The 15,453-nt window shown below is 35.5% G+C and overlaps 1 protein-coding gene across 7 annotated transcripts in view; it reads right to left on the reverse strand.

The window, feature by feature from the left end:
• Positions 1 to 15,453, reverse strand: part of cntln (centlein, centrosomal protein) — a 129,106-nt gene that overhangs the window by 14,173 nt on the left and 99,480 nt on the right. For all 7 annotated transcript variants that reach the window (XR_006153693.1, XR_006153692.1, XM_042716308.1 and 4 more), the window contains exons 17-20: positions 14,814 to 14,889; positions 13,408 to 13,625; positions 5,893 to 6,054; positions 829 to 926 (exon numbers count right to left, since the gene is read on the reverse strand). Coding sequence is in view for 5 of the 7 variants with exons in the window: in XM_042716308.1 (XP_042572242.1) it covers positions 829 to 926; positions 5,893 to 6,054; positions 13,408 to 13,625; positions 14,814 to 14,889 (554 nt within the window). In the remaining 2 variants the exon portion in view is untranslated. The remainder of the gene's footprint in view (positions 1 to 828; positions 927 to 5,892; positions 6,055 to 13,407; positions 13,626 to 14,813; positions 14,890 to 15,453) is intronic.

A 15,453-nucleotide genomic window follows, 5' to 3' on the forward strand; every position in this document is an offset into this window, starting at 1 on the left:
TATTGACTCAGGACATGGCAGCATGCTTTGAAATTCACTTTTTTTTGAAGGCAGTGCAGCAGATGTATTTTTTACAGCGTCTAGACATGTATTTCATTTAAACAAGCTGCGTGGCGTAAGGCGGCTTCTGCTCACAGGGACTCCTCATCTGTGATTTAACATGTTGTCACAGACTGGCGTGAAACCCCGGAGTTTTACGTGTCTGCGGACACACAATGCGACATTCACACACTTCTAAGGAAGTGCATATTGAAAAAAAAAAAAAAAAAAAAAAAAAAAAAAAACATGCGCAATCCATATCTTTGTTTTCCTGTAGGGATGTGAACGTACTTAAAACAAGATAAATTTTTGTCTTGAGGGGAGAAATTGCAAAAAAAAATAAAAAAATAAAAAAAAAGCAAAGCAAAACCTCACTAAATGTTTTATTTATAATAACAGCCATTTTTTATCCCACTGAGATGGCTCGAAATGAGTGACGCGGAAAGAAAGAAAGGAAGGAAGTAAAAAGGACAGGGAGAAGGCAACCAGTTAACACAACAGACTGTCAGACTTGGTGCCCAGGGCAAGACATCTTATGACGATAGTGCATAACTACATGGGAAGGAAATTACAGCTCCTGTCACTGTCTCTTTCTGTCTGCTAGTATGTGTATCTCTATACACAGCCAGTTTCATGGTTTTTAAAATCTACGAATGGTGTTGAAGTCTGCCACATGGTGGAATCAGACACTGCAAATGTGACCCAGAGCACGAGAAAGAGAAATAGAGGGTGAAGAAGTGAGAATACCTCAAGACTAAGAAAGAAAGAGAGGGGATAGAGAGCATTTACCTCTCGTGCAGTTCCTTCAGTGTCTGATCTCTTTCATCTAACTGAGCCCTCAGGCTCTTGTTAGCAGCAGTGTGTTTGCTCATCTCACTACTGGCATTCTGTGGAGAGAAAGAGTCACACATTTATCCTATCATCTGATATCCCATCGTGCAGGACTCATTTATGAATACTGAGCCATCGGGATGCTTAATGAGGATGCTGTTTCACAGAAATATACACATCTACATATGTCCTGTGTATGGGCATATGGTCAATGATGTGACATTAATTTTTCTATTCAAATCTATGAGGTAATTAAAAAAATATGTACAGTTATATGTGCATTTTTGTAAGGCTTTAAGTAAATAAATGTTTAGGTGATGTAACAGAAAGGATATTGTAATAAAGTAAAATGTTTCATTAATATTTAAAAAAAGTTAAATTATGTACAGTAGTTTGATATATATTTTATTATTATTTCTTAAAAAGGAATACATTAATGAAATAGTAAATCTTTGGAGAAAAAAAGTTCAAAGCCAAATCAAAGTCAGCAAAAAGCAGGAAATCTATTTGTTATCATGACAAGAGAACCATAAAGGAAATAATAAACAGGAAATAACAATTTCAGAGATCTAATAATAAATCACAGAGAGGACCTGCTGTAGAACCTATATTAGATTAGATTATATATAGATATTAGATATGCTCACCTTTTTATGAAAAGGCAAGGTTGGTCAAATGTAGTAACATGAAAATTTGTAATTCATAATTTGCAAACAAAAAAAAAATTTAAAAAAAATAAGCTAAAATAAAATAACTGTATTTTTTTAATTAAATGATTATGACATGCACACAGTCATATATTAAAGCAAGAAAAAAATGAATTTACTTAATGGTTAGACTCTGTTTCATTTGTTTAGAGCCATTGATACAAATTTTGTATAAAATTGTTTAAACATTTTTAAAAATAGAAAAGAACAGAAATACAATGACAACTGCAATTTAATTTCTCCTTTTCATCTTCTCAAACATCCTTATTTGTCACCAAATCTTATATCATGTATTGTAGCACTGTATATTTATCATATATAGCATTATTTATTATGCTGGGTTTTGATCTATTTAGTGGCAGATTTGTTCAACCTCTGTGAATGTGTGTCAAGGTAAGAGGCACACTGAAAACTCTGACGACAGGTTGAGTTGGTGGGATGCCTGTGATCATGTGAATGATGGATATTTGTATGTGCACCTTGTCTTTAGTTGAAAGGAATGGAGGACTCGTTTATGTAGCACACATCCTGACTGCATATAACATACACCCACACACACTCTCCTGTCTCTTGAACATGACACTACCATTGAGACCAACACAAAAATATAAAGAGCAGTGCCAGACCCCATATTTCAATTTGCTGATATTATAGACCAAAAACTCATTTATAGGGAGAAAAGAAGAAAAAAGAGAAAAAACATAGTTCAAATGGAGAAAGTCAAGCCTAACATTTCAATGCATGTTTGAACTTTGTTACAAGTTTCAGCTTTTTTGTTTGTATGTTCTGGCCATCAAATCCATGCATGTCTTCATTTATTAATAAATAGAGTGTATAAATAATATAATATAATATAATATAATATAATATAATATAATATAATATAATATAATATAATATAATATAATATAATATAATATAACCTATCTTTCTATCTATCTATCTATAGTGGTGTATAAAGTACCTGAAAGCCATACTCAAGTAAAAGTACAGATACCTTACCAGAAAATGACTTTGGTAAAAGTTTAAGTCACTGTTTAGAATATGACTTGAGTAAAAGTCTTAAAGGGGTCATGACATGGTTTTTTTTATTTTATTATTATGGTCCCCTAGGTGCAATTATAGTATTACTATAGTTTTTTTTAAAAAAAAAAAAACTTTTGAAATGTAGTGAATTATAACATTTTCCCACCCTGTTTCTCATCCTTTGATTCAAACAGTCTGTTTTTGGGTTGTTTCCCCTTAAGAGTTCAGTGTTAACGCCCACTGTTATGATTGGCTAACGACAGTGCCTATGGATCAATTATTAACACCCCCAGCCAGAACATTTGCGGATTGAGCGTAACTGTTTAGTAGCGGGTGATTCCATGTACGATGTCGCGTTTTCATTGGTCAGTCATTGAAGCCTATTTCTGATTGGTTGTTGCCGTTTTGACAGCGTTTATGCCAAGAGCAAAGAGAAAGAATTCGAAGAGAAGAGTACTTGGCCATGCGCGAACGCACGGGATACAGTCTAAGCACATACACACTTACTTTAAGCGAAGAGGAGAGATTCGCGATTGCACTGAACAGGGGTTAAAGTGCAGGCATACTCTCTGAGCGAGCCCAGAGAAAATTCTTACAAGAGCAACGTGTATCTGAGAGCGCGCGCCCAGTTCGCGCGCGCGCGAGCAGAGAGATTCGCGCTCGCACATTATATTAATGTACTTTCGCGCTACAATAATGCGCTCTCGACATTTGACAGGGAAATAACGCCATACTGCGTGGCATTGTAATTTTCCTGTACACAGACCCACTCGCTGTCTGTCGACTGAAAACTTGTGAGGCGCGCGGCGCGACAACGATACGAAATGAGCGTAGTTGTCTTGTGCTGGAGGCGGTCATATGCAAATGGTTGGAACGTCACTTCGCACCGTGACATCACTTCTTACCATGGATCCAGAACGAGCTGTTTTTAGAGCTTGATTAAATAAATGGCTCGTTTATAATGGGGAGGACGTCTTAAGCTATGAAACTTGCAGGACGTTTTAATGGTACAAAGACCTCTTATATTCCAAAAGATCAAGGCAAATTTTGTTTCTCATTTCATGACCCCTTTAAAGAATGTGATATTTATTGTACTTAAGTACAAAAAATATTTATTAAACATACTTAAGTACTGAAAGTAAAAGTTCAAGTAAATGCAAAATGGAAAAGCAGCATATATATATATATATATATATATATATATATATATATATATATAAAACTTTTGGTCTGTACAAATGTTCATACACAGCTTGAGTAGCAAGATTGTGTTCAGTTTTAACTTTCTTCTATTTCGTATTTTTGGGTAAGAATAAGAAGCATCCAGTACTTATTGTCTTTCATTCCAACATAAGAGACATTGCATTTGAAATAGCATTTAGATATATTTACACAGTTTAAAGCATCTCAGAGGGGACATGGATGCATTTAACCTGCAGTTACAGATGGATAAATGTTTTGTTTTTAACATAAAATGTTGAATACTGATATTTGAAATGATTTTTAAAACATGAAAAAAAATAGCCGAAATGTGAAATTAAAACCGCCAGTAGGTGGCAGCAAGTGACTGTTAATGAGTGAGTCATTGAGCCTTAACAGATTCGTTCAAATGGTTGATTAACTTAAGAACAAAGTATTTAACTCAGTTAATGAGTGAATCACTTAAATCATTCATTCAACCGATTCGTTCAAAAAGTTGATTCATTCAATAAGTAAACACCGTCTATTGCTCAGAGGCAAAACAGTGCTGTAATCTTTTTTTTTTTTTGGTTTTCAAAATTGAGCAAAAACAGGCAATATTGTGTCTAAAATGTAAGTCACTTATCTGCAGAAAAACTGCACTCTTTTTGTGATATAGATTAAGTTAACTGTATTAAATTATATAAAAATAAAAAGTATACAGAAGCATTTTTGCCATCTACAATTTAGAATGCCCTGAATTTTAATAGACTAATAAATCACGTGCATGCACTCTCTGGTTATGATTTTGTGATGTACTCGATAATGTCAGATCATTTACATCATTACAACAACACTTACCATATTTTTGCAGAGGATATACTGTTTATCGCACACCCCAGTCTTAATTTGAGTGGAAAATGAAATCATCCGCAGTTGTGCGCTCACTTGTTTGCACATGAGCAAAGGTATTTTATAGGAGTCTAACTTGCAGACGCCAGACCACTGATTCGTCAAACCTGCTTTCCTGCCGTCTGTGTTCTTCTGACTTAGTAAGTAACGAATATGCTTCGGGGAAATGTATTGGAGTAAAAGTATACATTTTAATTAGGAAATGTAGTGGAGTAAACTCAAGTAAAGTACAGACACTCCCAAAAAATACTTAAGTAATGTAACAAAGTATTATTACTTTGTTACATTACACCACTGTCTATAGTTAACACTTCTATTTAACAGAAGAATTAAACCATATTATAGCAGACGTACGATTACTTTTAACTGAAGAGGTGTTGAAATGCAATTAGATATTGCTTTAGCAAAAACATACCTATGCTACTCCACTTTACAAAGCTAAAGCAGAAAGTGGTGGGATAAGGTAAAAAAGTATACATTTTATTTTAGCAATATATTTGATTAATAATATAGTTCATATTTTTATATAAAATATCAACAATGGGTTAATTTTCTCATCTTACTATAGTCTAAAAATGGTTGAGAAACTATTGCAGAGGATACATAAATAATAAAATTATTTAACATTCTTAAATATTTTAAGACAGTTGAATTATTGAAAAATAATACCCACCCGAGGTGAAACAGCCACTCTGCTGCATGTCGCGGCCACATTATTACCTCAAGGTGTGCATTATTTGTCAATAATTCAACGACCCGTCATAAGTTATTCCTTATTTATATTATATTGCATTTTATTATTTTATATATATATATATATATACACACACCTTGTTTTAAATTTTTGCTTTCTAATAAACCTGACATTATATGCAAATATTGTTGGCCTGTGATGAATTGCTTATGTTCCTCATAAATTGTGTTGGATAAAAGTGACTGCTAAAAAAGTAAATGCAAATGTAAATAATAAATACAAAAGAGTTATACACACCCAAAAGATCCATTTTGTTTAGGCATTTACAAAGAAAAAACTTCCAAAAACAGTGATTTCATAAATCTGTGTCATGAACAATGTCTATTTATATTTTGTACTCATGCACTGATGCTAAACTTCCCACACAGGTTCCTGTTTTAATCTACAGTCTATCAATCAAATGCATAAGCTGAACCTATTGAAATTAAAATAATTGTAAGAGACCTTCAGTCGGTGAGTGAGCTGTTTGACTTGGGCCTGCAGGCGCCCCGGGTCTACGGCAGGGGAGTTCATTGACGTTTGCTGTCGTATTCGTCTCCACTGCTCTAACTCCATCTGCAGAGATGCCTTTTGCTGCTCCAGACCAGCCAGCTCGCACGCCTGCTTCTGCTCACCAACACACAAACAACGAATAAACAAATACACATGTAGGAGCTCTTACAACAGCTGCATAACAAAAGACCAGATAAGTATCAATTAAGCCAGCTGCATGACAAGTAGGCAAAAGTCTGATTAAACATTTTCTGTTGAATTTTATGATTAAGGAACATTTTTTTAGGCTCAGGACTACGTAGCAGTTTGTGATTAAAGCCCTAAATCCGATTAAAGCTTTATGCTAATAAGGAGGCAGATCATTCCTCCGTTTTTCTGTTGATTGTCAGCCTTAATAGAGCCATTGTCGGCTCGTCCCAGTGCACTCTGGGAGTTCATCAGCACTGTGTAGAGCTGAAAGCTGAGCACTAGGACTAATTGCTCACTCACTCACTAAAATACACAGTTACTGCATAGAACTAAGTGAATAACATAAAGCCCTGTTTGGGGAATAAAACCACAGAGTTTATAACAACACTCAGATGCAATACTTCACCCTCTGTCCAAACATAATGATTTCTTATTGCACCCAGCATACAATATGGGGCAAATTGGAGGAAAACGTCCACACATACACATACACAGTTTCTTGTGGAACATCTCAGACATGCAACTGCTGATATCTGGTTTCTGAACTTTTAATAGAGCATTCTCTATCTTCTTCTTTTTTTTTTTTTTTTTTAGGTTTGTGCTACTGAAAGACACACTGAGAGGCATTGATGGTGTTTCCAGTAATCTGAGGGTTTAATAAATGACCCTGCACTGGAGGATCATGTGGCTTTCTGTCTACATACAGTACTGACACATCCTCTGGCCCCCTATAAGCTGTCCTATAAAGCAAAGGTTTTCAAATTGTTTGATGCCAAGGTCCCCAAGATATGATAATACTCTTGCGAGACACTTCCAAAAATATAAACGTATAAAAAAAAAAAAAAAAAAAAAATAATAATAATATATATATATATATATTTACACACACTAGGGCTGTGCAATATTGAAGAAAAATGCGATATGCGATACCTTGTTAAAAAATGCGATATTTGATATGCGATACAATATTGCTTAAAGTGTGTAAAATCAATTTAAATTATATTTTAAAATATTTAAAAATGAAAATTATAACCAATTTGTTTCACACTCTTTCTTATAAAAGAAAGAATCACTACAGCTTCTAAAAGTGACCAGCAGTGTTTTAGCATTACATGAAAAGTAATGTCCCAATTCAGAAAATGTTATTTTAACATCAGTGTGAACATAAAAAAAAAAAAAAAAAAAAAAAAAATAAAAATTATAACTATAAACTAAAACTATAGTCTGAGAAAGTTCAAACATGATTAAAGCAAGTGAACAGAAAAAAAATTACACAATTTACAAGAGTAGATAAAATAAACAGTAGTATTCAGGTACAGAAATTTAATAATTAAGTGTAAAATAACACTGTATTGTGTTCAGTGTATGAACTAAAGTTAGATTAATCTTTGTTATAGCTGTTTTGTTGTATGATTAACATTAGTGACATATTCAGCAGCACATATTTATAGGCTGCAGTCCCTTTAAAACCGACTGCAAACAGTTTTAAAGTTTACTGCACGTTGTTATTCTCCTCGTTATTTACCTATAGCAGCTAATGAAATGGAAGTCTCACCGATAGGCTTACTTCCGTGTTGAGGAAAAAGGTGGATATGTGTTGAACTAAAACTTTGACCTTTTGCAACGTTTTGATTTAAGTAGCCCATTATTAAATCGATTCAGATATCACACGCTCTTGCAATATGCATATTGCGATATTTATATTTGTGATATTTTGATAATTTCGATATATCGTGCAGCCCTAACACAAACACACATACACACACACACACGCTATATTTATATTATATTCTTTTATATATTCATTATGAATTTATTGTAACTTACCAAAGTCAAAAGGAATTATGTGAATATTAACTGAAGACAATTAAGTAAGCTGTATAAACTTTTAGAATAAATACAAATTTAAATGAAAAAAGATTATTTCTAAATAGAATGATTGTGACTAGGGCTGTCACAACAACAAAAAAATTATATAAAATTTGTATTATTTTGTATAATTTGTATAATGTGGAAAATAATTGTTACACACAATGAATTATATAATTATGTAATAAACATCTATAATAGTAATATAACATTTGCTAAATGTGTTAAAAAACAATTGTGCTACACATTTATATAAGAAGTTAACATGTAACAGTCCTAAAAAAGCATGTAGTAAAATGCATCAGTCTTTCCTTTTCTCAAATTGTATGTGGACCCCAAGAATCCTTTGTTAGAATTTTTTTGGTGTGAGAATGCTGGAGTAGACGGCTTCTACAGATCAGTGATTTACGAACTGCCATGACCAGTCAGTCACCTGGAGCAGTAAATTAAACTGTCAAGCTTGTTAGAATCCAGTCACACTCGTCTCTCTCACCCAACTCGGACAAGATGTGGGGAGGTTAGTTTGGCTTAGCGCTAACAGCCTCTGAAAGCCTCACTGTCAGAAGAAAAGTCTAATCCTGAGGTAATCCCGACCCTTCCTAAAAGAGGAACATGGACTACACCTGCAAATTACGCATATTACAGGCCCGGCCTGTCAAACAGGCTGTCAAGTCCCTCCGCCGTGGTGATAGGAGAGGTTCTGCCACACTATGATTAATCCCACCACCATGATTAATCTGAACGGCTCAAAGGTGTGACAGCAGTCTTCACGAGAAAGCTGACCTGAGTGGGGGTACATAGGTGAATCTGTCCAACCTGTCAAAGTACATCAAGTGTACTTCCTCTGTCATCCGTAACAACACAAGCTCAGATTCATGACACATAGAGCACTTTTGTCACCTACATTTATTGTGTCACAGCACCAGCTTGTGGTTGAAGCACTTAATAAAATAGAATATGTTAATTCTTTATTTAAGAAGGAAGGAGTGAGTGAGTGACAAAAAGGGAGGCATCAGCTGGAAGCTCCTCAGGGATATGCAGTGTGATTGACTGATGAAAGTGTCACTTCACTGTTGAGCATGTGTTCCACTTAGAGAGAACAAGGAACACACACACACACACACACACACACTCACACACACACACACACACACACACACACTACAGCAGATGCATTATATCAGGTGCTGCTAGTTCATGTAGGGAAGCGAGAAGCCATTCAACTCATCTAATATACATCACACAGTCTGTAATAAGATATCCATTCTCTGCTAATACTGCATATGACATCCGTGTGATCGCTACAGGAGCTCTGTGACACTTCAACTCTGGTACAGCATGACTACTCTGCTTCAAGCTTTAATTGAACTTGGCCATTTATCACAGAAGCTTTGTCTTTTCTGCCTAGACAATATAATGAGAGAGAGGGTGAGAGACAGAAAGAGAGAGAGAGAGAGAGAGAGAGAGAGAGAGAGAGAGAGACATTAAAATGAGCAAAATAAAGGATCGATACCAGACCACAAAGGGCACAGGGATCAATGTGAGCTGAGAGTAGTGTGACACCCGACACGAACACTAATACAGAAGAAACACAGACTCTCACGCAGAGGTGAAAAAGAAGAAGAAGAAGAAAAAAAAAGCACCAGATTTCGCAAATGATTAAATGTAATGTGCTTATTCTTAGTGTGTAACTTGGCTCATAATAAAAGTGTTACAATACAACTGCAGAAAAAGGCCAAATTTCGTCAGAAAAGCAATTGATTTAAACTTCAAGTTAAAAGAACAGTTATATAAAATATCATTCCTTCAATCATGTTGTTGTAATGATATTCAGAACAAAAGCACAATAGTGAGTGTGATTTCACTTTTATGCAACAGCTCAGTTAACAAGAAATTTATTTTGAGAAACTTACATTTTATACACAATATTGTGCTACTTTATCTAATTTTCTGATAATAATGTATAGTAAAATTTGTTCCAACAAAAAAGTATCAACTTTTTTCCTTTTCTAATTGAATCAGTGTATTTCACCAAACCATTAAGTCAATTACTTTCTGATAACACACTAAGAGTAGACTAAAATAGCTTTCGTACACTACTGAAATCTCATGTGAATGATTATTATTTTTTAAATGTCAAAAGTACTTTCCATTTATTTAGATTTAATTTTTTTTTTTTTAGTGGACAAAATTGCTCTCTTATTTTCTCCCTGCATCCGAGAAAATAAGAGCTGGTGGAGGACCATTTTACTTGGCTGTGGAATCAGACACCATTCTAATAATTCTATCTAGAATAAAAGGCAGAGCATGCGGCTAGGTGAGCTCATGAATATACAAGAGTACATTTACATTCAAAGGTGCAGAGCTGGATTTGACACCCAAGCTGTAAAACCCACACTACTCCAGCTGATGGCGTGATGGTGGGCTGCTGTCTTTCATCCTGGCTGCCATAGTTAGCACTGGTGGAGCCTTATATCAACTCAAAGCATATTAATATTCGCCTCATTGCCTAATACTTACTAATGTGTTAGTACTAAAGTTCTCAAATATGTTCTTAAGAACATTTGAATTTTTATTTTCTTAAGAAAAAATGACAGTCAATATCTGACTCATACTTCAAGGATTGAGTCAGTTATCTGCATTTCCTGCAGATAACCCTAATAATCATAATAAGCACACATACTAGTTTCATCACAACCGGCTTGCCTGGTGCTCAGCTGCAGTGATCTGTTTCATTCCATTTTTTGTGCTGTGTTTTTGCGCTCTCTTCCGAGTGAACGATTCCGGTATATGTGTCAGTGTTCTGTGTATGGGCCTATTCATATGCGCTGAATTCTGCCAAAAATTATTTCGTATTTCTAGGCTAAAATTAAAAAATGAGCTCCATATCTGACTCGATTTTGTAGTGTTGTTAATGAATTTTGTAAAAATTTGTGTTCTATAATCTAAGGTGTTACTTAATTTTGTACTGGTATCGGTAATAGTGTCCTTCATTCATAGTAATAAGCCATTAAAGGGGTCATATGATGCTGCTAAAAATAACATTATTTGGTGTATTTGGTGTAATGAAATGTGTTTATGCAGCTTAAGGTAAAAAAAAAAACATTATTTTCCACTTAATGTACATTATTGTTTCTCCTCTATGCCCCACCTTCTGAAACGCGTCGATTTTCACAAGGCTCATCTCTCTGAAAAGCGAAGTGTGCTGTGATTGGCCAGCTATCCAGCGCGTAGTGATTGGCCGAATGCCTCAAGCGTGAGATGGAAATGTTACGCCTCTTAACATATTGTGATGCCTTGTCCGGCCGGAGCGACGAGACAAAAACATAAAACCCATTATATACGTGATATAAACATGATTTTTTAGTCGTGTTTTCTTTTGGAAGGCAAAAACAAAGTAGTTTCACTTTCTCAACTAAACAACGTCACACACCGCGGCCTTGAGTGAGCAGAGGCCAGAGGCCTAGAGTGAGCTGTGGTCTAGAGTGAGCTGCGGCTGGCTTGAGTGAGCAGAGGCGGGTGGCTTGAGAACAGTGCGGCAGGCGGATTCTATGAAGGAGAGTACCTTGGTCTTTCAGTAACCACATGTGACGACCCTGGGATGGACGCCGCTTCGTCCACGGTGAAAGCCGATTCGACCATCCACAGTGCAAAGTTGATGTATTTCCTCAGCGACCAGCACGGATCAGCTCAAGGCATGACAAAGCGGATATCGTCCTCTTTTGGAAGGCCAAACAAAGTAGTTTCGCTTTCACAGTGAAACACAGCGTCTATACGACATGGCGGTGGCAACAACAATACTACAACGAGAATAAAAGGTACGCCTTCTTTCTTTGCATGAACATCTGGGTGGTGTTATGCAAATCTTCCCACATACTGACGTAGAGATGTGAGGGTGTGTTAGAACGAGCAGATTCAGGGGGGTGTGGACGAGTGTTAACTTTTATAAAGAATATCTCTTTGGATTTGAGACTTTAGTCTTTGCAACTTCACAGATCTTCTTTATTCACCAAGAGCTTGTAACACTCCAAAGAGAAAGGAAAATTTGAAATTGCATCATATGACCCCTTTAAACAAATATGTAAAATACTATCTTTGCTATTGTTTTTTTTAATGTTGTTTCCACATTTGGAGAATGTGAAAATATAATAATGCTTACAAATTACATGTTACAAATAAAGTTAGATGTACAAAAATGGTACGATTAATTAATTATTTTGTAATCAATCTACAGCCCTTGTCAATACACTCTACAGAATTATGTCTGTCTGTTGATTTCCTGTCAAGTTTTCTTACAGAAAACCATTCTTACACAAGCCAAAGATGGGAAGAAAAGACAAAATTCTCAAATGAACATAAACTACACACATAGTCATGTTCCACACACTACTGTGATTTTCATCACCTCATCAGACAAGAGGATCAAATCTGGACATTCTACCTTTAGCCAATTAAAGAGGGTGATCACACTACAGTGCAGCAGGGGGCAGCGTGCAGGGGGACTCAACCTGCTGCCCTTTCACCACTCCATTAATAATGCAAGATTTGGAGTCGAACAAACAAACAGTCATAAATGCGCATGTGCAAACAAACACACACACACACACACACACACACTTGCAAAGTGTCATTGCAGCAGGGTGTGTTTTTGAAAGAAAGATGGACTGGACACTATGGCGTTCATCTTGACCTCCTGTTCCACTTAAGAGTCTTAATCAAATCTCAAATGGGCTTGGCATTTCCAACTGCACAGTCTAACTGGAGCCAGCTGCATGACACTGTGCATGTACATTTGAAAACAAATTGACATAAGTATGAGCACCATGAAGTCTGTCTCCACAGACCACTATAAAAGACAATTTTTTAGACTACATTGACCAAATTCACAAAAATATTCTGGAGAAAATAAAGAAAATTATAGAAAATAAAAGACAAGAATAAATAAATAAATAAAAAAACGGTTAAATAAATAAATAATCATATTTAAATAAATAATTATAAATAATCTAAATATTATAAACAATGTGGCTAAGTGCAATTTAAATAGCTGAATTAAAAAAGATTGGCCAAATTCAGCGCTGTTAAATATGAACAAATGTTTTCATCTATTAATGTCTATTTTTTCTTCTTCTCTAAAAGGCCTTTCTGGCTTTCTTTCCTGCAGTCCATAGTATTTCCATCCAGTGAGCCCTATAAGTATGCTATATTGTGTGTATTTAGCATGATAAAGCCGTAATGACTAATATTTGAAATACATTTTTAAATTTCATATATTTAAGGAACAATAATACTTTATCTTAGATTCTTTAAAAAATAAATGTCAGTAAAATAAAATAATTAAAAAAGGCATTTCCTTAAATAGCCCCAGGAGTAAATAATGTGCTAGTGGAGACACTGGTCTTGCAGTACCTTTGAAAGCTGCTTGCTGGAGTTGAGTTGCTGGAGAAGGGAGTCTAGCTGCGCTTGAGTTTGCACTTGTCTGTGGCTCTGCTCTGCTGCGAGCTGCTGTGCTGCTTGTTTGTCTGCCTGGAGAGCTGTGACTTGCTGCTGGAGGGACAGAAGACGCTGTTGCAAAACAGCATGGGCCTTTGAAATTCTTTTCTTCCTGATCTTTTGCAGGGAGGCACCTGAGGGTGGTGAAGGGGATACAATGCTACAGTCAGTCTCTTCCAATCTGACAGTGGATACCTAAGGTTGTAACAACACTTTAATTATACCTTACAGTACAAAACCAGCTAGTATAATAACAATATTATATCCACAGTATTACAGCCACTGCTTTAATTTAAAAAATGTTATTGTGTCTGCTGTGACTATAATATTATTTCAGTAAATATTATTTTACAAAATAATGTATTTGTCTATAATTTATTAAACGTTATTTTAATTTCCTAAATTCTTCTTATGCAGAATTGTGTTCTGGTTCAACCCTCGAGTCTTCATTTTCACAAAAAAACTGAAGGAAGATTTTGTGCAGTTTTCCCATGCCCCACATACTACAAAACGGACATCATGGCATGTGCTTGTGCTCCTTTAAATGAAATTTTCCTTGCTTTGCGCTTTCACATAAAAAATACAGTAAAAACAGTGATATTGTGAAATTAATACATTTTTAAAACTACTTTTTTAGTTTTAAAAAAGTTTTCTATTTTAATACATTTTAAAATGTATTCCTGTAATTGCAAAGCTAAATGTTTAATGTTTTAGAAATTAGACTTTTATTCACTGCAATTATTCAATAATAAATTATTATTAAATACATATATCTATCTACAATGTAAAAGTCTTTACTGTCACTTTTGATCAATTCAATGTATCCTTGCTGAATAAAAGTATTATTCAAAATGTATTAATAATAGGCATTCAAGAAGAGGATTAGGAGTTTGCAACTAAAATGTACCAACACAGTGAATGAGCATCATAAATTGTCTGTAATTTCTTGACAATAAAATTATTTCTATTTAACTGTCTTATAGATAACTACTGTACATAAAGTTTTATTTGTTTTATTTGAAACAATGTGATGCTTTAATTTGTTTGAGCCATCCTAATGCCATAGGAATGATTGGGCAAGCTTTTATTTTATTTTTTTTGTAAACAATCATTATCTTAACAATTGCAAATTACATATTTTGCTTGAAGAATGAAATCGAAAAAGAAAACAGAAAAAGAGAAGCACTTTCTATATTTACAGTAGGCTGAGTTTTCTGTTTGGTTTTTTTAAGAATTTATAGGATAAGGGCCGTACAAGCAATCAAGAGCGAACAATCACTCATTATGCAAGCGCCTGAGCACAGTTGCGTCAACCAGGTTACCTTGGAATTGGATGTTTCTGGTTTGAGATTCCTCTCCAGGCCTGTCTGTGGGGCAGATCAGCATGTACCTGCAGCCCTGCAAGCAGGCAAGAGGTGGAAACACAACACATGACACAAAAAGCTGGGGCAACAGTTTAACATAACGTAATGTGGCGGCTCACGGCAGAGTGACACAGAGGAAGCGTTTGTAGTCACATCAAAGAGGCTTTGGCTTTTCCCCTCGTTTGTATCGAACACTATTTAAAAAGGTTTTGATCAGTCTCTCTCTTCCTCTCTGTGGGTTTGATCATGGATTTATTCAGAAGCTCTTTAGTGTGACACGGGCGGCGCAGTGCTCTGCTCCACTGTCACGCCGATGTGAGCCAGCACGGTTGACGAGTACACAGAGGCATTCAGGCAGGATCTAAGAGAGGGCTGACAGCTGTAGAGCTGAGAGGAAGCGAAAAGAGTAGAAGATATGGAGCTTCCACGTTCCCTGAGGGGATGGGGGAGAGCCAGTGGAGCCCTGAGAGTCTGTCGAGAAGAGATCGCACTTTACAGGAACAGACACGTCTGATACACATCTCCCAATCGACACAGCTGCTTAAAGTCAAGAATAAAATTTTTTTTTGAACTCTTTGCTTCGCAAATGAAAAGAGGC

Source organism: Cyprinus carpio, chromosome B1, assembly GCF_018340385.1.
Source record: "Cyprinus carpio isolate SPL01 chromosome B1, ASM1834038v1, whole genome shotgun sequence".
Classification (NCBI taxonomy): domain Eukaryota; kingdom Metazoa; phylum Chordata; class Actinopteri; order Cypriniformes; family Cyprinidae; genus Cyprinus; species Cyprinus carpio.